Here is a 23511-nt window from a genome sequence, read left to right as displayed (position 1 = left end):
CGACTTTGAAAGTTCATTTCCCTCAAGAAGCATCTCACCTAACGCTTCTAATAACATTGTGAAACTAGCGTCAATCCAATTGAACTTTGACTTAATGTTAAAAATTGTCAACACTGCTGTTAGTTTGGTGAACTTTGTACATCCAGGGTACAAAGGCTTTTGAGAAGCCTCTGTCAACAAGTCAAAAACACAAGAACGTTTTCCTAACTCATCCTCGACTCTCTCCATCATCTCATCAACACGATCTACATCCTCATCGAGATTTTCTTCATCTGTCTCATACCCATCAATATGATCTACTACATCCTCATTGACATCGACCACATTATTGACGTCCTCAACAACACTTTTCTCGTTGTAAACTCCCTTCTCACCATGCCAAACCCAAACATGATATTGAGGCCTAAACCCACGTCGAGGTATGTGCTCCATAAGGATATGAACACTATCTACCTTTGATACATTGCCACAACTGACACATGGGCAATAAAAACCATCTCCCCCCGTCCTAACTTGATGTTCAACCACAATACTACAAAATTCTAATACGCCATCAATAAATTCTGACGATTCAATGCTTCCATACATCCAAGAACTATCTTTTGTCATCCTAATTAGTGTGATTAATTGATTCAAAACAAAATTAATACACAACTTTTAAACATATATACTTATTTCTAACAAACATATTTAACCCTAAAAAAATATATACTTATTTATACCAAATCTATTTAACCCTAAATATACATACTCTATATTCTAATTCTATACTTCATACTCAAATATTAAGCACTACATTGTAAATAAAATCATATTCTAATTCTAATAGTTAAAGACATAACTATAACAACAAACCACATTTTTAACAAATTACACAAATATTTAACAAACTAATAACATAAACTTGAATAATGTAAAATTCACAAATAGTAAACTTAAATGCTTAACAAATTAAAAGGAGAAAAAAATACCTTAATGTCGTGGGTTTTGAAGATGAACAAGATCAAAGTATTAAATTTCGTGGGTTTATGAACCAAGAAGATGAAGAACTTTGAAGAAACGGTTAACACAACGTTTTTCGAGTTTGCAAATGAAAATGAAGAACTTTGCTGTTACGTTTGTGAAGATGCAGAAGTGGAACGAAGCAGATGAAGATGAAGATGAAGCGTATTCAATGGGTTTGAGAATACAACCACAACAATGAGTCGAGTTTGTGAAAAAAAAACATTAAAATGGCGGGTTTTAATTTATTTGTGTAACGGTTATTTGCTGCGGGCCCCTGATAACCGGAGCAATTAATTTATTTGTGTAAGGGTTATTTGCTGCGGTCCCTAGCAAAATCGCAGCAATTAATATTTGCACTGAGTATTTGTTGCGGTCACACCTTAAAACAGCAACAATTAATTATTTTTTTTCTAATTCTTTTTCCTATCTATTGCTGCGAATATAGAAAAACCGCAGCAAGTGATAAGCAGCAAATACGTTTTTTTCCACTAGTGGTAGAATATTGGTTTGGATTAATATTGATTTTTGATCAACTCGCACACTTTGTTTCTAATGCTGCTTACATGTCTCAAAGTCTTGAAATCTTGGTAGAAATTGGTTTGGATTAATATTGATATTCGATCTATTCATCACTGTTATCTAAACTTGAAATGTCTAATTATTGTTGTTATTGTTGTTGTTGTTGTTGTTATTTTTGTTGTTGTTGTTGTTGTTGTTATGATTATTATTATTATTATTATTATTATTATTATTATTATTATTATTATTATTATTATTATTATTATTATTAATATTATTATTATTAATATTATTATTATTATTATTATTATTATTATTATGTTTTTGGGCAAAATTTGAATAACTCTAGGATTAATATTGTTTGGCTTCTTGAGAATTTATGTGTTCAGGTTTTCATATAGAAGAGGAACAACAAGTTGAAGATGATTATATTGAATATACCTGCCCTATACGTAAGAGGAAAAAAATTCTAAGGTTTGGATTGAGTTTCAAGAAATAACTGATGTAAAAGGTATGGTAGTTTCTGCAAAGTGTTCTCGTCGTCGGCTCTAATAGTGGCACATCTCATTTAAAACGACATTTGTTAAAGTGTCCAAAAAGACCAGAGGGCTTACCAATTGGGGATGGGGGTGATGAGGAATATGGGAATGCTTTTGCTTTTGATATGAATGTGTTAAAAAACAATATTTTGTTCTATGTTGTGGAAGGCAACCACCCTTTGTCAACTATTGATGAAAAAGGGTTTAGGCGCATGTTATATAGTGCAACCCCTAAATTTGTTCCGTTTGGTCGAGCCACATTGACTAGGAATCTTTTTGCCTACTACTATTCGGAGAGGGAGAGTTTTAAAAAGGCTTTACTTGAGGCAACCGGTCATATTTGTTTGACTACTGATAATTGGAAAGCATCACACTCAAAGCAACATTATATTTGTGTAACTGCACATTTTGTAGATAAAGACTAGAAGTTGAACAAACGAATCCTAAGATTTAGGGGTTTGTCACCTTCTTATGATGGGGAAAATGTTGCTGAAGAAATTTGGGCGTTCTTAAATCAATGGAACTTAAAACATAAGGTGATGAATTCAACTATAGACAATGCTTCAAATAATGACATGATGATTATCCATTTAGATGAGTTTAAATCAACCGCAGGATCGGATATGCGTTCATCCTTGGTGGAGGAGTCATATCATGGTGTGGTAAGAAGCAAGATTGTATAGCTTTATCGACCATGGAAGCTGGGTATGTCGTATGTAGTTTGGCTGTACAAGAAGCTATGTGGCTTAGATATTTCCTACAAGATCTTAATCTCCCTCTGAGACCTAATGTTCCCGTGGAAATATATTGTGACAAAAGTTGAGATATTGACTTTTCTAAAGATCATAAATTTCATAGGAAGAAAAAGCACATAAAGACATGCTATCACTTTGTTCTAGATGCTATTAAAACAAGGAAGTTGCCATTAAGTATATATCTACACACAAAATGATTGTTGATCCTATGACTAAGCGTAGTCCTAGATATGTGTTCAAAGCTCACGTAATGAGTTTAGGATTGCATAAGGTTTAGCTTACTATTGTATATTTTGTCATCTTGGATATCATGTATAGTATAATTTTGTTTTTATGAAATAAAGTTATCGTTTACAATTTTTATTCAAATGTCAATTATGCAGTTAAGTAAGCACAACAAAAAATGTCAACGCTTTGTTGAACTCATTACACGGGTGGTTTATCTATGATTACGTGTAACATACGTAATAAGACAATCTTAAATATTATTGTAACATTCTTAGTGAATCAAATGTGAATTCATTGGTATTCACATTATAAGCATAGAGCCAAATCTTAAAGGAGAGATGAGCACTTTTATGTGTTTGATCAAGTATAACTATTATTAGATCTTTGTGTAAAATCTACACTAAAATTTGCGTAATATAAGAGACATGATTAATTCGGTGGAATTTATACCATCACACACATGTCAAATTGTGTGTGCTGCGCTGATCGCTATAGGGAGTGATAATATAATATCCCTTTTTTATCACTATGTAATGTTATGGACTCATGTTAGTCCCCTTTGTAAGTTCCCCTCAAACTTGGAACTGTGAGTTGAAGTTTAAGCTTGATGATGCTACTTTAGCATGTGTTTCAAGGGATATGATTTATACAGTCTAGCAAAACATGTTAGATAAACAGTTAAGCTAATATGAATTGACATAAGTATCCAAGGAAAAATCTGGCCTAATTCACCTTATATTGCCTGAGTGGTTATATTTAGTGTATAATCGATGTTATAGCTGTATAAGAGGGGTGTGTATGCTATCAATGATGTAAGATAGATTTAAGGAATCTTTTTATCTGAAAGTGTTATGTTAGTTTAATGCTAACTTAATATATCACTGTTTATTAAATTATAGTCGCACTCTTTCTCCCCATATGAAAAAATATGAGTTTTTTTTGTTTAGAGATGTGTTTCTGTGGTTGACATGGCCTATGTGGCTAAGTGGGACCTGATGGCACTTATTTTAGTATCAAACCACCACAGGTCCATAATGATTTTGTCATCCCTTATTCTTACGGCTGTGGTAGTGGGAAAATTGTTCGCTTAATATTAGCCAGAGCTAGTTAGGGCTGTACCAAATTTGGTAATTGATTATGTTATAATAACAATATACATAGGGCGACAACTATAGACATAATAAAAATAATTCTATAATTTTGTCTACCATTACCAAATAAGTGAGACTTGGGATTTAAAGAGTGAAAACGTCGGAGTCTCTAGTAGTTCCGGAGACACAAGGTTGTTCATCAAATAGAGAAAGATCAACTCGCTTCTTAGTTATTGGTCAGTCCTTTAATATTGTCCTACACGTTCGAACTATCTTTTTTATTCTCTAAAAGACTCATAGATTTTAATTTTTTTTTTCAAAATTGGTGTCTCTTAATCTTTTCCTCAACCTCAAGTTAGATCCCCTTAGTTGCCGAATACTTAGAAGGGTATATATCAATCCTTCCGCTTTAACTGTTGAGCAAGAAAGCAAGAAAGCCCATTTTCCTTGTCAAAAGAGCACATTTCATTATCTTCCAAACACAAACTCTCATTCAATTGCAGATGTACATTAAGTCAAATGCTATCAACTAACAACATATCGGACATGAGATAAACTCAACCTTTTCTCACAAAATTTTGTCATGAAGATGTTAATTAATGAATATGTTTTATTCTCTTGGTCTTTTAAAAGACTAGTCACCATGAAAAATTTGTACCTTCTGAGAAACTCTCAAACTTTGATTCATTATACTACACCATCAACAATTAACCCTCATGGACACTATCAGTAAAACCCCAATAACGTATAACGACCCTCTTGGCTGTTGGTACAAAATGCTAGTAATGAGAATTATTTGTAGTGTTAATTTTCAGTGTAATGTACTATGCCATTTTCATGATGATAAAACTTTGATTATAAATTTTTTTTTATTTTCATAATTTTTCATTATCAACTTATGCCACCTCTCCAAATAACAATACATTGGAATGAATTTTGTGAAGAAAAATAAAATGAGTGAAGTAGAGCAAGAATAATTATTAAATTTGTTAAGAGATTTTCCAACCAAAGTACATTAACTTTCCATTACCATTCTCACCATTTGATATTGACAATTAAACGTGCCGTAAAAGTTATTAAGATAAAATTAATCTTGTGTAAATTAGCTTCCTTAACAACTATTCTACTGAAGTTATGCCGAAACTATCCAGATTAAGCTTCGAACACTATGCCTCTTCAACTGTTGAGTCTTTGCCAAGAAATACTACTCATTGTCAGTTATACTATGTTGAAGCTTCTTTATTCGCATAAATTATCCTTCTAAGATAAACTTTTGGACTTTCCTTAAGTCCACGGTGATCATGAATGTGTAAAATGTGAGACTTTAAAATGAGTGCATTTTAGCAGTTTAACTTCACACGCAATATCAAACAAATCCACATGCTGTAAAAGTTGACTAAGTAAATCATATAGAAGCCTTTGCCATGCACCCAAGCACCCAGGCACCCAGGCACCCATGCATTATAAAAATAGTCTTATTTGTTTGTAAACTCTCTTTTCATTGTCTTTTCTATTTAAAACACGTGAAAGAAAGAAAAAAGTATTATGACACCTTTTATCTTGGTAATAATAACTCTTGCACGAGTTTTCATGCTAGTATATAAAATTTCCCCAAAATGTAATTCAAGAATTTGGATCCATGATTCCTCGAAATGCATCCCTAGTGCTTCTTTTTATGCAAAACGGGTTTTCCATCCCCCATAGATCTCTTTCTTTTCCTTTAGCTAAACAAATATGTAAAGCTTTAGTGTGGCTAGTAGCCAAAGGGAAGTTGAACATGATGGAGAAGATAATGATCATTTATTCCTTATTGCACGATGGCAAGAGAACTATGGCACAGGTTGTTTAAGATCCGGGTGAAGAATGGGTTGCTACGAGAAGGTTTAGAGATTTTCTTTTGACCAACAATTGTAGAATGGGACAAGAAAATGATCTTTAAAAGATGTGGGTGATTTGTTCTTTTTAGGCCATCCTTACTCATGACCCAAAAAAAAGGTCATCAAACTATTTCATAATTTTTCTCTCTCCTAAAATTTCATCTTTCAACCTAATTTTATTAACAATGACCTCTTTTAAAAGGTCATCATCCTCTCTTTCTTATTTTTTTTCTACCCCACCATAATTTCTCTCCCTTAATTTATCAAACATTTATTTTTATTTTTTTATAATAATATTTTCATGTACAAAGATAATATAATTTTTTATTTGATTAAATTACATCTACTATTTTATAATTAAAAAAATTATTCTTTTAATAAAAATAATATTTTTTAATAAATATAAATATAAATATAATTTTTAATAAATATTTTTTAATATTTACGAACAAAATATGTAAAAAAAATTATGTCAAAATATATCAATATGGGTCTCATTTTATAGATCTCGAAAAAATATGACCATTGGTATAATTTTTTTTTTTAAAATTATTTTAATGCGAAAATAGCCGTTAAAGGGAAAAAATGGCTATTTTTTCATAGCCAATCAAAACAGGACAAGTGGCGTGCAGCAGGATTGACTGGGAAAGCTGATGCATTTTCCTTTTCGCGGGCCAATCATGGACTGACACGTGGCAAATGATTTGAAAAAAAATTCAGATGACCGTTCTATTGAACGGGTCATCCAAAGACACAATCATCTAACCTTTTCTATGACCCATCTTAAATTAGATTACCATAATAAGGTTTTTCCTTTTTGTTGGGTCATGTAACTCAATATTGGGTCACCATTACAAATGCTCTTACCATTCTATGGTCTATATGGTTTGAAAGGAATAAGAGAACTTCAAAAAATCATTTCTACAAGTAGAGGTGCTATGGGAGAAGGTGTTCTTTTTTTGCGTCACTTTGGGCTAAGGCATATGCATTATTCAACCATTGTGTTCTTAATGATTTATACAGAAGTAATTGGAATGTGATATTATAGCTATCTTTATTTACTTTGATGTTTTATCATCAACAAAAAATTTTTCTACCAAAAGAAAAAGAAAAATAATTTAAACTTTCTCAGGATTCTTCAAGGTATTTCAATGGAGGTCTTTACTGTTACAGCTTTATCTATGTATGCATAGCTTATATGACGTATCTCCTTTTATTGTGCATCCGATGCCAGAATGTATACTCATCTTGAGGGAAGTCTTAATGCTTTGGTGAATGGATTCAGATACAATTGTCATACTAGTGGATGATGCTTTCATCTATGGGCATGCTTGGATATTATGGATGGTAATCACTGGAGGTGATTGCACATTAATTTAAGGTAAAAGAGGGTAGAGATGTTGTAAATGAAGGGAAAGGGGATTAATCATTCCTCTCAATTGAGAAGGTTATACTTTTACATTATGCCGGTAGGTGGTAATAAACGACAGTAATGAGAATGAAAAACTAGTGTAATTTTAGTTGAAAAAACTCTTGGCTACCTTGATGGTAATGCTTGTCCAACTTCAATTATCTCATTTTCTTCATAAAATTCATTCCAATGCATTACCATTGAGAGGAATGGTATTAGGTGGTAATGGAAATTTGTAAATAAAAAAACTCTTTTGTGATCAAAGTTTCATTACCATGGGAATGATATGGAACTTTTGATTGAATCTTACACTATAAATCATTCTCATTACCACCATTTAATACCACTAATCAAACGGACCGTAAGAGGGATGATAGGCACTAGGCAGTCTATGAAATCTTTAATGGGAGTTATGATTCCCTCCTCTTTCACTTTTCTTCATGCTATTACTCATTTTTATTAGCTCAACTCACTCATTTTTATTACCTCTTTAATCTATTACTCCCCACTCCAAGCATGAGTTTCATATTTTAACATGGATATTTTTGCTTAAATGAAGCTAAAGCCATAAAATTAATTAATTGGGAATAGAAGCTAAATCTTTATATTGTTGATACTTCAATTTTCTATTGATTTCATGTGGTAATTTCATGTATTCTGCTACTGATTGTGAAGTCATGCCACCCTTTTTTAGGTACGAACTCTTCAACACTACGCTAGATCAATATGTTCGAGGCCTGTGTTAACGTCCAAGATACGATGAATGCATTGTTTATCCTGAACCTGCTTCATTTAATGACAACAAATCGACTACCTTAAACCGACTGGGATTGGTTTACCTTCAGAGAATTTTTTTTTCTGGGTTGAAGTTGTATTCTTGGTGGAGTCACCGATCTATAGTTGTCTATTTTTAATAACAAACTTTAGTAAAATGACTCGATAAATCATGTGCTCTATTTTCATATAAAGTTGATGTTTGAATTAAAGACCGATTTAAAATAACCTCTTTGTATTACAGGGTAAGGTTGCGTACAATCGATCTCCAAATTTCACTTAGACGAAAGCTATTTACTGGCATTGGGGTATTGAAATATATTACATAAGTTGGCTTTCATAGAAATGTAAAACAAATGTGAATATGAGATTGATCAATGAAGTCCTTTTATTTGTTTAGTAGATATAGTAGTAGTACATAACCCAAATCATACTTGAATTATACATCATTTTACTAAACAATAGAGTTGTGATGTACTTGGAAGCCCATTTTATTTATGTAGTGGCTATAGTAGTACATAACCCAAATCATGGAGTACCGTTTTTTTTTTTTTTTTTTTTTTTTTTTTGCGTAGTTGATGTTTAGTTTGGGACCAGGATAGTGCCATGGTCTTGTAACATAGGCTTGAACTCCTCCAGTTTCATAATGTTGTTCCATTCCTCAACGAATACTTTTGCTTCGTACTTGCCAACAAAGGGAATCGGTCCACCATCAGAGGCCTCAACATCTATGTAATATAGCATACCCGCAACCATTTCTTGTTCTGCTTTCAAAGCATTTTCAAATTTCAGGCATGCTTTCTGCAAATAACTAACACATATAAGCCATTAGCCATCGACTCTTGAGAAATTCACAAATTATTATATGGTATAGTCTCATCGTGAGATACTCTTTATATTTGGGTTAAATTGCTCTCCTTATACTGGTTAAATTGTCCATGTAATATATATTTTGAGAACATGGGTTCGTTGTTTGAGGTTGTCTCACCGAGAGACGATCTCTCACAAGAGTAGCTCATACAATTTTATTTCATTAAAAATGATGATCTCTTATTAAGTTCAACTAGTCTCCTAAGAGACCTTTTCTTATAGAGATGGCTCTCCAAGCCTAACCTATTAACGTTCTTAAAGAGACCTCTTATTAAGTGGCGTTTTAATCTACTGAAGTTGGTTTTTTTTAACCTATTTGAGTAGGTATTTAACCTATTAAAGTTAGTATTCAGAGTTGGTGTTTTACCTGTTAAGTTGTTCCCCTATTAAAGTTTGTACTTTAACCTATTGAAGTTGGTGTTTTAACATGTTGTAGTTGGTTAAAACAACAACTATAAAATACCAACTTCAAACAACTCAACATATCAACTTCAACAGGTTAAAACATCAACTTTAATAGGTTAAAATACCAACTTCAATAGGTTAAAACATCAACTTAAATAAGACAAAATAACAACTTAAGCAGCATAAAAAATACCAACTTAAACAGGTTAAAATACCAACTTCAATAGGTTAAAATACTAACTTCAATATATTAACAACTTAATAGGTTAAAATGCTACTCAAAATAGATTAAAATACCAACTTTAAATAGCAATTTCAACAAGTTAAAATACCAGCTTGAATATGTTAAAAATAACAACTTAATAGATTAACAACTTAATAGGTTAAACTACTAACTCTAAAAGCATTAACATACCAACTTTAATAGGTTAAAACACCAATTCAAATAGGTTAAAATAGCAACTTCAATATGTTAAAATACTAACTCTAAATATGTCAACATAGGTAAGAAGCGCGCCTTTGTTAATTTTTCTTTTTTTTTTTGAAGGGATTGATAAAACCTTGGGACTTCATCATGAATATCTAAGGTTTGGTAATAACCTCCCCATGGGTGTTCTGCAGCTCATAAATCCCATTATTTTCTTGCCTCTCTTTTATTGCTGCGTGAAAGTACATGGAACTCTCATCTCCATGCTTTAATAAGGTGATTCGGGCTTTTTGGTAAAGGGTAGACTTCTCAATATATCTCCAATGGGAAGCTTACCTAAAATATCCTTCTCCTGTCTATGATGGACCACCTGGAGGAGATCTGTAACCAAGGCGATTTGAGAGTCATCAAGATGTTTCTCAAGGGTGCTAATCCTATCTGTAATGCCGGATCGAAGAACTCAGCTTTGTGAACATTTTTGAGTTGCATCTTAACCTTTAAATTTAGCCTAAACTTGTTCCATTTGCGTGCCAACAGAAGTGGTTCTCCAAGCTCCTTGAATAATCTTTAAGAAGTCCTTCACCAGGATGCTAGGGAAAGAATTCACTTACAACAAGTTACCAAGAGGATTATGAATTTTGGAACAAATGCGTTCGTTACCCTCCTTATTTGTCTACGAGAACCATTGCCCAACTCCTTAAGGGGATCCTGTCTTTTATCTTTGAAATCGTCTTCTAGGTGTCTCCTCATGAAAACCACAAGCCAACTCGTGAGAACTAGCGAGGATAGTGGCATCTTCATTTTCAGATGCATCCTCCATGCACCTTGTTCTACTTTATGGAGATATAACTAGGTTATGCACACGATTAAGCTTAGCGTTGAGGGCTTCAATACTATACACCAAACCCATTACTTTAGCTTGTTCAAAGTAGATTCCTCTTTGAAAACTAGTAGAGGTAGTAGGGTTTTTCAATGTTTTCCATAGGCGTAAAATATAGCTTTTGGATCAAACTTTATTCTCCAAAAATAGTTTTGACACTGTATCAAAAAATTGTACAAATGAATTGAAAACAAAATTATTAAATTCTGAAATTTTACGGTTGCATAGAGCAAAAAAGATATAGAAAATATAAAAATTTTGTTGATTTGGACTCTAAACCAATATATGACCTCTGCTATCTAGTACGAAAAATTGAAATTTTGGTTCAATGTTGTGTTTGTTTTGTGGTGTTTTGGGTTATGTTTGATGTTGTTTTTGTGGCTAAAAATATTCCAAAATCACATTTTCTCTTATACCAAGATGATACATAAGGTTCACCGTGTATTAGGCTCTAAGTGTTTAAATTATAATAATGATAAAGAAAGGATGGAAAGTGGCTGATACAGTAACGTTTTGCTAGACTCACCAAGGTGCTACAATCAATTTTCTTAAACTAGTATAATTCTCAAATAGGAGCAGTTCTTGATATGTTAAACTAGTACTTAAACCCCAACAACATATAGACTCGCTTTTGTCTTGATAAAGGTATTATAATTTAAAAACTAAACACTTATTCTCACAAAAGACCCAAATGCTCTAAACACATGTAAACTATGACCGTAAGCACAATACTTGTACTTAATTCTCAAAATTATGACTTTACAATGATAACATATATAACTATTTGTAGGAAAACTAACTTAACACTAAAAGAAAACTTGAGTTGAAGAAAACATTAAAATAAAGCTATAAAAATATGTTGTAATTTAGTCTTTTGTTGGTAACTTTCTTTTTCAATTATTGTCCTTTCATGCCTTGACTTGTGACACATATTTTAAGGTAGGTATGATTTGCGAAAGAGGTAAGCACGTAAATTTTAAAAAAGAGTGGGAAAACACCAAAACATGCTCCTACATGTGGCTACTTATCTAGGTGAGCCGCAGCATATAGTGCAACATCATATGTTGCGTTTTTCAAAGAACCGCAACATATAATGCCTTTTATGCTCCAATTTGATTTTAAATCGCATCGAAAATAAACTAATCTATTGTTATCACAAATGCTTTGGGTCCAAACTGCAACATATAAGGGCCAAAAAACCGCAACACATGAGATTTTTTTCAATAGTGTTAGGTACGTAAGCAACTAGCTTAAGAAAATAGGTGAATTGTTTTCATGGTACGAAAACCTCCTTAGGTGGCATTACATTCTCAAATATTTAAGTATTTTTGTGCGTACAAAAGTCGTACGTCATTCTTTGTTTGTGTTTCACAACAATTTATATTAGATGCACACTAGTGACTCTAGAGAAACGTATGTTGCATCAGTTCACTTTCTCATCCTTTGTTTGTCATTATAATTTAATCACTCATAACCCATTACTAAGGTAAACATTACACATCACTAATTTAATCTAAATTATCAAGCAACCTGGGAGTGTCCGTTAGCAGTATCATTTTTCTACTTATCATTATTCAAGGAAAAGAATCATCAACTCGTCAGTTCCATCCAATATTATTCAATGCCACACTCATATCACATACTCATCAGTATTTTATATATATATATATATATATATATATATATATATATATATATATATATATATATATATATATATATATATATATATATATATATATATATATATATATATATATATATATATATATAATTTTTACTACTGTAAGCTAGAATTACTTTAGTTTGGAGGTTCAACCTTTAACAATCAAATTTACATAAGATTATATAATTTATTTCAATTTATTTTCACACAATTGATGATTTATGCGGCTAATATTTCCTAATTATACCTAAACACTCTTAAGATTAAAACAAAATCTGGTAAAATGTTTTAATGCACTTTATTTTCAACCTATGGTTGAAGATTACTTACCTTAGTCCTTTACCAAATAATTTCTACAAAAGATCAGATAATTTTTTTTTCAAAGTTTTCCATTTTCATAAATTATTAGCGGTATTACTTAAAGCTTTCTCTTATACACTCCAAACTGAGTTGTTAGAACAAAATATTATGAGTAATTTAAACGGAAGTTTTACGTACAATTTACAATAATTAGAAATTATGGTAGTGTAAAATCTAGTTACCTTTTTATTATTGTATTGATTAACAGCCCAAACACCAAGCTCTTGTATCTTTGCACTCTTTGGATCAATTGGTACACGACTTCCTGGTTTATTTTTTTGAGAATTACAACTCATTTTGTATATAAAATCTATGTTTTTAAATGTGTTAGATCCTATCTATCAATTTATATGAGAGAAAAAAAATAGAAAAGTCTTTTTTTTTTTTTTTACCAACTTTAGCGAAAGTGGCAAGATGAATTTATTCTTCACAAATCATAAAGATGAGATAAAGAATTCATTATGTTGTTACTATCAATTGATTCTTATTGTCGATAGCCTATATTTTTTATTCGTTCTCTTTTGTTTAAAAATATAATCTTTGAATTTTAGAGCTAAACTTTGATTACAATTTATAGGAAAAGATATATTGTAACTCCCTAGGATTTTAAGTGCCTATGACATCTAACATTATGTGAATCCAAAAGTATTATTTTATTTATTGAAGAAATTTTTTAATAATTTAAAAAAGATCTAGACGAGTTAGGCTATTCACATTGTAGGCCTTTTGCCTAAACATGGATTTTGAATGGATTGTATTACAATTGAATTAAAAAAATAATAAAAGATCGATGGTGTTGGACCGGCCAAAGGAAGGAGAGGAAAAGTTATGGGAGTCTTAAGCAAAAACTAGTAACTTTCCTTAGAAAAAAATAAAAGGGTTTTATTTGTGCTTAAGTTTATGATGCACTAATTCGCTTCATAAACTCTAATTTTACACATTTAAACCTTCCCTCTCCCTCTCATTCCACATGGTCTATTCTTCTTTTTCCCAAAGAATTTTCTTCCATTGTTGTTCATCAAGTGTAATTTCCTTGATACTAATTAGTTTAGTATAATTCTTGATTAAGAATTTGTGAATTTGTGAATTTGATGAAACTATTGAATTAGAAACTTTGAATTCTAAAAATTTATAAATCCAAGAAATTTGGGGTTGTTTTAAGTTGTTAATTTGATAAATATTCCTTTTAGAACATATGACTATGAATTAGTATATACTATGGTATGATGCATGTTTGTTATGTTAGTTCTTGTGATTTGAAAAACATGTGTATGTAATGTGATAATGAAATTTTATGATTCATTATCATATTGTTTAGGGTTGAAATTTTTGATTTTATTATTTTGTAAAACAAATTATTATTAAATTAAGTTTATCATCGTTATTGTAAAAATGATGTTTTATGCTGTTATAATGAATTTTAAAGTTGTGATTCTTTTGGTGATGATATAGGCACAAAATTTAAGATTTTGGAAAAAAAAAAAAAAAAATTTTGGCTGGTGAACATTTTAGGGAAATTGGATGAATTTCGTAGGTTTTGGTAAATTGCTGAAAGAAATATCATTTCGTGCACTTTTTAGCTTAAAATGCGATTATAATAGTTGGGGTACTCAAAATTATGAAATTGGTAAGCAAAGGTTTTCATATATTCTAAACGCATCGATGAGGTCAGATTTACAGTTTTAAATGGATAAGATTCTGTTTTGGACATATTTTGGCTGCTGATCCATTTTTCGTTATGCTAAATATAGGTTTAAGGTGCAATTGTATATTCCTTGTGTGCATGATTGAATATATGGTGTTAATGGATGTAACGTGAAATAATCTTGAGTTAGTTTGAAGGTAGTGAACAAGTTTTTATACATGTTTATGCGTAAAGTTCATAGAAATTAAAGTGATTCATAAGTGCCGAGTGACCTTGATTATTGATTGTTACGTAAATTTTAATTGCCTCTACGTAAACGGAGTACTATATACTCCATTACATTATATAATATGAAGATCGAATTGAATCATAAAATGTGAATTATGATTTTAAGTTTTTACTTGTTTAAAAAAGTAAGAAAAAAATATAAATTTGTATAACGAGACATATTGTTATTAATTCGTGGGAGTTGAAGGATGATATTGATGGAGGTTATTATTTCAGTTCTCGTGGCTAGGGCATGTATGTGTTACCACAGAGGTTTGCATACTTAACCATAGGCAACTCATAAAGACCACACTCTATCCATGGAAGCAGTTTGCCTAAGGACTAGCCCTCCCTAGTTTATTATTTCAGTTTACTTGATCACTTATTGTAGACCCTTAGGTGTTGTTTTGTTTTGTTTAAAAGCTAGTTGAACTATCTAGAACTCGATCCACATTTTGTTTGTTTTTAACTGAAACCTTAATTTTATGTTCCATTTTACATCTCGTTTAGACTCAAGCCACCTAATTCATTTGATTCTTGGGCCGGGTTTAGACGGGATATGTTACATATATTTATGTGAGGTCTTGATATTTTCTTCTAAATATATATTTTTCAAATATTAACTTTTTATAATGCGTAGAAATCAACAATCAAAATTATTTTACTTTGCCACGAGTAAGGGGTCATTTACTTATTTTAGCATCCACTCATTTCGAGACCAATTTTGAGTACCTAGACTGATACGTCATGCATCAAGGTGTCCCACTCGTTTATTATCTCTAGGAAGGTCCCTATTTTTCTTTTTGAGGAGTCGGATAGTAGAGCTGACAACGTAAATTTACTTTTAGTAGAATTAATGAATCCTTAAATATTGCCACTCTTTTTATTTTATAGCCACTCTTATTTTAATGAATTGACGATATTGCCCTTGGACTTAAAATTTCTTATATGTACTTTAATCTCACTAAATAAAACCTTTATCACTTTAAAAACACTAAATTAAAACATAAAATTTATGGAGCTAAAGCTAAGGAATTCAAAAACCAAGTAATAATTCAAGGTAATTTCTAAACGAATTTAATTTTATAAAAAAAAAAATAAATAAATGGGGAGTCGCGCGCGACTTAGCCGTGGGTGAGTCGCACGAAACGCGCAACAAACGTGCGACTAAGCCGCGGCCGAGTTGCATGTTTTGTGCGACTCACCCACGGCTGAGTCGCACGCGACTCCCTCTCTTATTTTATTTTAATTTATTTTATTTTTTGTTTTTTAAATATTATTATTATTATTATTATTATTATTATTATTATTATTACTATTATTATATTAATAGGGATATTATCAATGGTACCCCTGTACTATAGCAAAAGAACAATGGTACCCCAGTTAATTTCAATGGAATCACCCAAGTATATGCTATTTACAAACGTGACATTATTAATGATTTTTCCTAAATGTTTGTTAGATTTTGAACTTAATTTAACCATGGTTAGTTTCTAATCGTTTAAATATCCAACATCACTTCAAACACACGATCTTCTTCTTCCCTTTTCCCTCTCCTCTTCCTTCTCTCCTTCCATGGCTGCTTTCTCAAGGAACTCATCATTCTGCGCTAAGGTGTATTCAGGTAATACCAAAAGACGACATGGAAGCCCTAACGTTAATTCCATTGAAGTTGGTGATAGCTGTTTAAGGTTGAAGAAATGTTACTGTGACCCAACAAAGTTGTATGATATTAGGGTTTCGGGTTCAATTAACAATCTGGGAAGAATCTACTACAAATGTATGTCGTGCCAAGCATTTGAATGGGGTTATGATGCTGATTTGAAGGAAAATATTGATGAAGCTACACCTGCAGAGGTACAAGGTGCTGCTCCTGTAATGTTGAATGGCTAACAATTTAATGAACTCAAAGCTACTGTTGAAGGGCTGTCCAAGAAGGTTGATGGCTTACTTAAGGTTCTGGTTTTCATGAAATTTTTTGTAATCTTCTACCTATTAGTGGTTTTTCTTGCGATTGTAAAGTAAGATTGTAAGCGTTGTAATGGTTTCTATATATGTAAGCTTAGGTATTGTGTTGGTTCTTGCCTTGTAAAACTAATGTTGTACTGTTCATTACCAAAAATTGGAATTAGATCAATTTGCATACCAAGTTGCTGCTGTTTATCCAACATTTTACATAATTAATACAATCTGGAATAAGCTACTGTTCATCCATAATCATACATTAGTTATACAAAAGAGGATTAATCTACTGTTCATCCATTAGTTATACAAAAGAGGATTAACCTACTGTTCATCAATTAGTTATACAAAAGAGGATTTATGTACTGTTCATCCAAATGAACTCAAAAGTTAAGTAACTACATTCACATAACACAAATACTATTCATTTTGCTTTGCTCTTTCCCTTCTTTGATGATGCCATCTGCTTTACTAATGTTGTTCCCTTGCACTTGGAAGTTGAAGCATCATCAGTGTTTGTTGCTGCCTTTTGTTTTTTTGTTGCTCCTCCCTTGCAACTGGCCTTGTTGTGACCAAAATCCCCACACTTCCCACATTTTATTGTCTTGCTCCTCTTTGCCTTCCTCTCTTCATCATCACCTCTGTTTCGGTTCCTACAAAGCCTACCAACACCTCTTTTGAGCACATGAAGTAATATAGTAGTGTTCAGTAGCCGGCCACTTATCCTGGTCAGGGATAGATTTAATTCTGTGATAATAGGCCAACTTGTATTTCTCCACTGAATACCAATCATGAACCAATGATTGTGGATCAAGACCTTCATGAAGTATCGCTCTCATTGCATGCCTACATGGGATGCCAGTGAGTTGCTACATATTGCAAAGGCATGTGTGTTGGTTCAAACTGACAGCTAGAGTTGATTTACCCTCCACCACCTCATACTCCCTTGGACTAGACATGAAAGCCCTGCAAGACCTACTCTCATTGCACAATACTTGAACTCGCTTCGCAATGTTTGGACACAGCCTCTCCCAATCTTGACACTTCTGCCTCCTTGCTGCTAACCTAACCATTGTTACTCTCCTAATTTCCTCTAACAAATTTAACACTGGCTTGCACCTGTCAGTTCCTAGGGTTGCATTGAAGCTTTCCACAAAATTCGTCTTGTTAATATCACACTTCAATTTAGGGTCAAATTTATGTTTTGTCCATCTCTCCTGTGGACCCAAATTAGCAAGCCATCTCCTTGCACCAGGGTTGTTTTTTTTTCAATCTCATTCATGGCCTTTGCAAATGTGAAGGTTGAGAAGGCCCCACATGCTAGCCAAAACAGTTGCCATAACTTAGGTCCATGAAAAGACTTCTTCCAGTTGGCACTAAGGTGTCTGCAACAATACCTTTTTTGCACCTTAGGCCACCAATTATTGAGAGCCTTCTCAATTCCCTGCATTTGAAAACAACATATTAAGATTAGGTTTATAAGATTATGCATAATCAATGAAATACCAAGTAATAAGTGTTGTTACCTTCTGCCTGTCAGATATTATGCACCAATTGTCTCCTCTGTTACTTGGTTCAAGTACATGTTTAAGATGCCAAATAAAGAACTTCTAACTCTCTTCATCCTCACATGAAACAATACCCCATGCCACAGGAAACATTTCATTGTTGCCATCAAGGGCAATTGCAAATAACAAAACACCACCATAATTACCCTACAACTCTTCATTAACCATTTGATTTCAATTGAAATGAATAATGCATTAAAGAGTTGAACTTTTAGTTAACCGTCCCTTCACCCATATATTAACCTCCCTCTTTACGTCACACCTATTACGCTTACCTATTTCTCTCAGCAAACGTCACTCATCATCTTCCCTCTCTCAATACTCTTTCAAAGTCACAATGAAAACACCAAAAACCTCAAACTCCGGCAAGAAAATGAACAGGAAAACACCAAAATCCTGTAAAATTTCTCAACCGCAACCTCTTAAGGTGGTTCATCCTTCACTACAGATTGACGCTCCACCATCCTCATCTAATGAAACCAAAAATGAAACCCCAATTTCATCCACCACTCATGCAGGAACCAAACGCCAGATCTCCACACCAAAAGGTGGTTCATCATCTAGACCAACCAAACGTTCGAAGATTACTGATCCCGATAGTGCTGAAGAAGTTTCAATGGAAATGTCTGTAGGGCTCAGTTTAGACATGTACTGGTATGATACTACTCCTTTTCCACAACTTCATGCCATTTTACAAAATCAAAACTGGGAAGTATTGATGACCGATTTCAGTTGCAACCCAATATTTCCTAACCTAATGCGTGAATTTATTTTAAATTTCTCTATTGATTGTGGGATGTGTTCTAGCACTATTAAGGATGTAAAAATAGAATTTAACAGTGTTATGTTGGGGGAATGGTTCAATGTCCCTGCTGTTGGATTTGACACCTATCATGTTTGAAGACTTAATTTTCTTTAATGATGATAATTCAAAACACATATTGACTAAACAAATAAATTAAGTAATTACATTTAGTTGTATAAGTACGTTTAAAATCATTTTGATATACATTTGATAAGTAATATATATTTAAGTTCGAAGACGTTGGAATATGCTTAAAGAACATAAGTTTATTTTAAAGTTGATTTTATAAGTCTTGAAATACGGTTCAAAGACTTGAAGATATTTACATTTATAATCAGGATAATTTCGTAATTATATTTGAAATATTTTGATAGGTCAATGTTCCTTGAAATTATATTTGAAATATTTTAATAGGTCAAGTTTCATTAAAATTAACTTTGATATTATTTGAAATTGAGTTTGAATATGTTATTACACGTTTTATCTTAAATGGTTTATATTTGAACTTGAATTTAAATATGTGCTTAAAGTAATTTGATGATTAAAATAGTATAAGGTACACTCGTTTTGTTAATTATAGTACACAACTATATTTGATATTGAATTAGTTGTGCAAAATATAGAGTTTTCTATTAATAAGATGATATTTGAATTAATACTAAAAATAGAAAATGACTATTTGAATTAATACTAAAAATAGAAAATGACTATTTGAATTAATGTTAATAATAGGAATTAATTTGAATGATTATTTAAACGTTGATAAATCTGGTTTTTGCTTAGTTTTCATTATCTTGTATAAGTACTAACGTGGCAGCATAGCATTGGATATTAAAAACAAATTACAGCACACAATGACGAAATTATTTTAGCTGTCAGTGCACGTCAGTTCGAAGTTAACCTCAAGATCTTGAAGACGGGCGCTAAATGAGCAGGTCAACAAAATATAACGGAAAGGAGCCTTATTGTTTTCCATGATGTGTTGAGGCGTAACACTATAAATACAAGGCTTCATTTCAGAATTAAGGATACACCTCTTCTTATCTCTTTCTCTCTTGACTTAAGATTTAGAAATTCTCTAAGTGTTTAAAGAGTTATAATTCTTAGTTCATCTAACTCTTACATTTGTAATAGGCTTAATAGTTTAAAAAGAGTTAGATTAAGTTTAATACGCCTAACAAAGAATACTTATCAAAGTGTTCAACTTGTGAATCTCTATTGTGAGATTTGGGATTTTGCTTTTATTAAAGGGACTTGTAATACGGTTCTTCAAGGGGAAGAATGTGGTGTGAGGAGATAGTGAGATCTTCTTGTTTGTATTAAAGTCGGATTAATAAAAGGCATTGAAATCCTACGGGTTGAAAGAGAACCCATAGGCGGGGAGTAGGTTGGTTAGAACCGAACCTCGTTAACATATCGTGTGTTATACTTTAAAGTTTATTTTTCCGCACATACGTTATTGTTTACGAATTGACTCAAAACAGTTCCAGAAAACAGTTTTGACAGACTCTTCTAATTCTTGAGACAAGCTGATAGATAAAATTTTAAATAGCCCAAATTCTCTATTCACCCCCTTCTAGAGAGTATTCAACCTCCTATTAACCTTCATTTGGTATCAGAGCTAAGTTTCACATAAAAAGAGTAATATCTTGTGATGGATCCAATAGGAGAAGGGTTGTTTGCTCAAGGACGTTCGTGCTCTAGACCACCTTTGTTTTGCTGTACAAATTTCTCACATTGGAAAACTTTAATGAAAATGTTCGTGATTGATCAGGATATGGAACTTTGGGTGATCATAACTAAAGGACTTAAGATACCCATGAAAAGGAACTCTCAAGGAAATGATGTACTAAAGTCTGAGTCCGAATATTCACAAACTGATTTGGAATGGGTTTCCAAAAACTATAGAGCAATGAATCAATTATGTTTTGCTTTAAATGGTACTGAGTTTAATCGAGTTTCTTCATGTACAAGTGCTAAAGAAATATGGGACAAGTTGGTTGTGACATACGAAGGAACAAGTCAAGTGAAGGAAACAAAGATCAACATCCTTATGCATCAATACGAAATGTTTAAGATGAAAAAGGATGAGAATATAAATGAAATGTTTACTCGTTTTACCTTAATTACTAACAGTTTGAATTCTCTTGGCAAAACCTTTACTAATGCAGAGAAAGTTCAGAAGGTCTTGAGGTGTCTTCCAAGATCCAAATGGGGTCCAAAAGTCACCGCCATTGAGGAAGCTCAAGACTTGAGAATTCTATCGCTTGACGATCTCCTTAGAAAACTTACAACTCATGAAATTACCCTACATGATTATGGAGAAAATGATGTAATACCTTCCATGAAAAATCTTGCTCTAAAGGCAAAGAAACATTATGAATCTTCAAGTGAAAATGAAGATAGCGATGATGAGGATGGTCCATTTGCATTAATTACAAAAGGTCTTGAAGGAATTATGAAGATGCGAAAAAGATTTAAGAAATTTAAATCCAGAAATAAAGGTAAGTCTTCTAACTCTAATTCAAACTTTAAGACTAACAAACTTGCTTGTTTTGAATGCGGATCTACAAATCATATTGTAAAGGACTGCCCTAAGAAGAAAAGGGAATCCTACAAAAAGAACAAGAAGAAACAAGCGATGGTTGCAACTTGGATTGAATCTGAAGGATCATCCGAATCTGAAAGTGAAGATGGACAAGCTCATGTATGTCTTATGGCTAATAATGATAACAATGATGACATAGATCAAAACCATAAAGAGGTACGTGACTTTCTTAACACATGCTCAAAAGATAAATTAGTTACAACTCTCCTTAATATGTTTCAAATTGAAAAAATCTTAAAAGATGAGAAAGACACTTTAGAGGATAGAATACGTCATTATGCTGAAGGTTGTGAAGAAATCTTAAATAAAAATGAATCGCTAAAGGCTGAAAAAATTAAACTTGAAAAGACTGTCAAGGTCTTGAAAGAACAGAATCTCAGCCAGACTAACAGCTTATCGACCTTAAGAATGAGAACAATGATCTTGAAACCAGGATCAAAACCTTGAAAAATGAGTCTGAGAAAAATCTACAAGCATTAACCAAGCTAAATGAATCTGAATCTAAATTCACTAAAATGCTTACACGTTAAAAACCATCTAGTGATAAACGTGGTATTGGTTATAATAATGTTACACATAATTATAAGAGTAAAACCACATTTGTGAAAAGTGCATATAAACATAAACGTACACCTACTTGCACCTTTTGTTGCAAAGAAGGACATATTAGACTTGCATGTCCATACAGACGTAAGGAAAATCATATTATCAAGAATTCCTTTCCTCTTGAATTGCGTGGACAGATAAAGAAAATATGGGTTCCTAAAGAGACAAGACCACCCAACATGGTCTATCACGAATATGGTTCCAAATTTGTCACATGTATTTTCTGAAATTAAGGAAAGATGCAGTGGCTCAATCACCTTAGAAGACAAAGGTAAATGAAAAGTTTTAGGTGTTGGTAAAATTGGTAAGAATCCATCTAAAACTATTGACAATGTTTATTTAGTTGAAGGTCTAAAATTTATTTTGCTAAGTGTGTCTCAACTATGTGATAAAGGTAATGAAATAATATTTGACAAAGAAAAATGTGTTGTTAAAAATCCTAAATCCGAAGATAGTCTCATTACTGCCCTTAGAAATGATAATGTTTATGCCTTGCATACTAACGAAATTGCAGCGCAGAATTTCAAGTGCTTGAAAGCTATTACAGATGATCCAAAACTATGGCATAGACGTCTTGGTCACATCAATACTCACACCATGCAAAAGTTGGTAAGTAAAGATCTAGTTAAGGGACTTCCAGCTCTTGACTATAAACAAAGTCCTATTTGTGACGCATGCATTAAAGGTAAACAAGTAAGAAGTTCATTCAAACCGAAGAAAATGGTAAGTGCATCAAGACCATGTGAACTCTTACATATTGATTTATGTGGACCAATACGTGTACGGAGCATAAGAGGTAAATCTTACATCTTAGTTATAGGTGATGATTATTCTAGATTTACGTGGGTTGATTTTTTTAAGGATAAAAGTAAAGCCTTGAAACCATTCTCAAGACATTGTAAAGAGATGCAGACTCAACTGAACCTTCCAATAGTCTCGATTAGAAGTGACCATGGGAGAAAGTTTGATCAACTAGGCTTTGACTCCTTTTGTGAAAAAAATGGAATAACCCATAATTTTTCAGCTCCTAGGACACCCCAACAAAACGGTGTAGTTGAAAGGAAAAATCGAACCTTAGAAGAAATGGCTAGGACAATGTTTATTGAAAATGGATTAGCTAAACACTATTGGGTTGAGGCTGTTAACACAGCTAATTATGTTTTAAATAGATGCCTTATAAGTCCCATACTTAAGAAAACTCCCTATGAGTTATTCAAAGGAAGAAAACCGAATATAGCAT

At 32.3% G+C, this 23511-nt stretch overlaps 2 protein-coding genes across 2 annotated transcripts; one reads left to right on the top strand and one right to left on the bottom strand.

The window, feature by feature from the left end:
* The first annotated feature begins 1096 nt into the window (after positions 1-1096).
* Positions 1097-2488, top strand: LOC130810816 (uncharacterized). The gene is made up of 3 exons (XM_057676941.1): positions 1097-1178; positions 1914-1998; positions 2080-2488. The coding sequence occupies exons 1-3, from the start codon at positions 1097-1099 to the stop codon at positions 2486-2488; spliced, it is 576 nt and encodes a 191-aa protein (XP_057532924.1).
* A 6076-nt stretch (positions 2489-8564) lies between these two features.
* LOC130811166 (cysteine proteinase inhibitor A-like) lies at positions 8565-13172 on the bottom strand. The gene is made up of 2 exons (XM_057677352.1): positions 12990-13172; positions 8565-9000 (listed from the first exon to the last, which is right to left on the bottom strand). The coding sequence occupies exons 1-2, from the start codon at positions 13101-13103 to the stop codon at positions 8782-8784; spliced, it is 333 nt and encodes a 110-aa protein (XP_057533335.1). The 5' UTR covers positions 13104-13172; the 3' UTR covers positions 8565-8781.
* Between the last annotated feature and the right edge of the window lie 10339 nt (positions 13173-23511).

Source organism: Amaranthus tricolor, chromosome 4 (assembly GCF_026212465.1).
Source record: "Amaranthus tricolor cultivar Red isolate AtriRed21 chromosome 4, ASM2621246v1, whole genome shotgun sequence".
Classification (NCBI taxonomy): Eukaryota; Viridiplantae; Streptophyta; class Magnoliopsida; order Caryophyllales; family Amaranthaceae; genus Amaranthus; species Amaranthus tricolor.
Note: the sequence above shows the minus strand (reverse complement) of the source record. Positions and strands in the feature narration are given on the sequence as shown.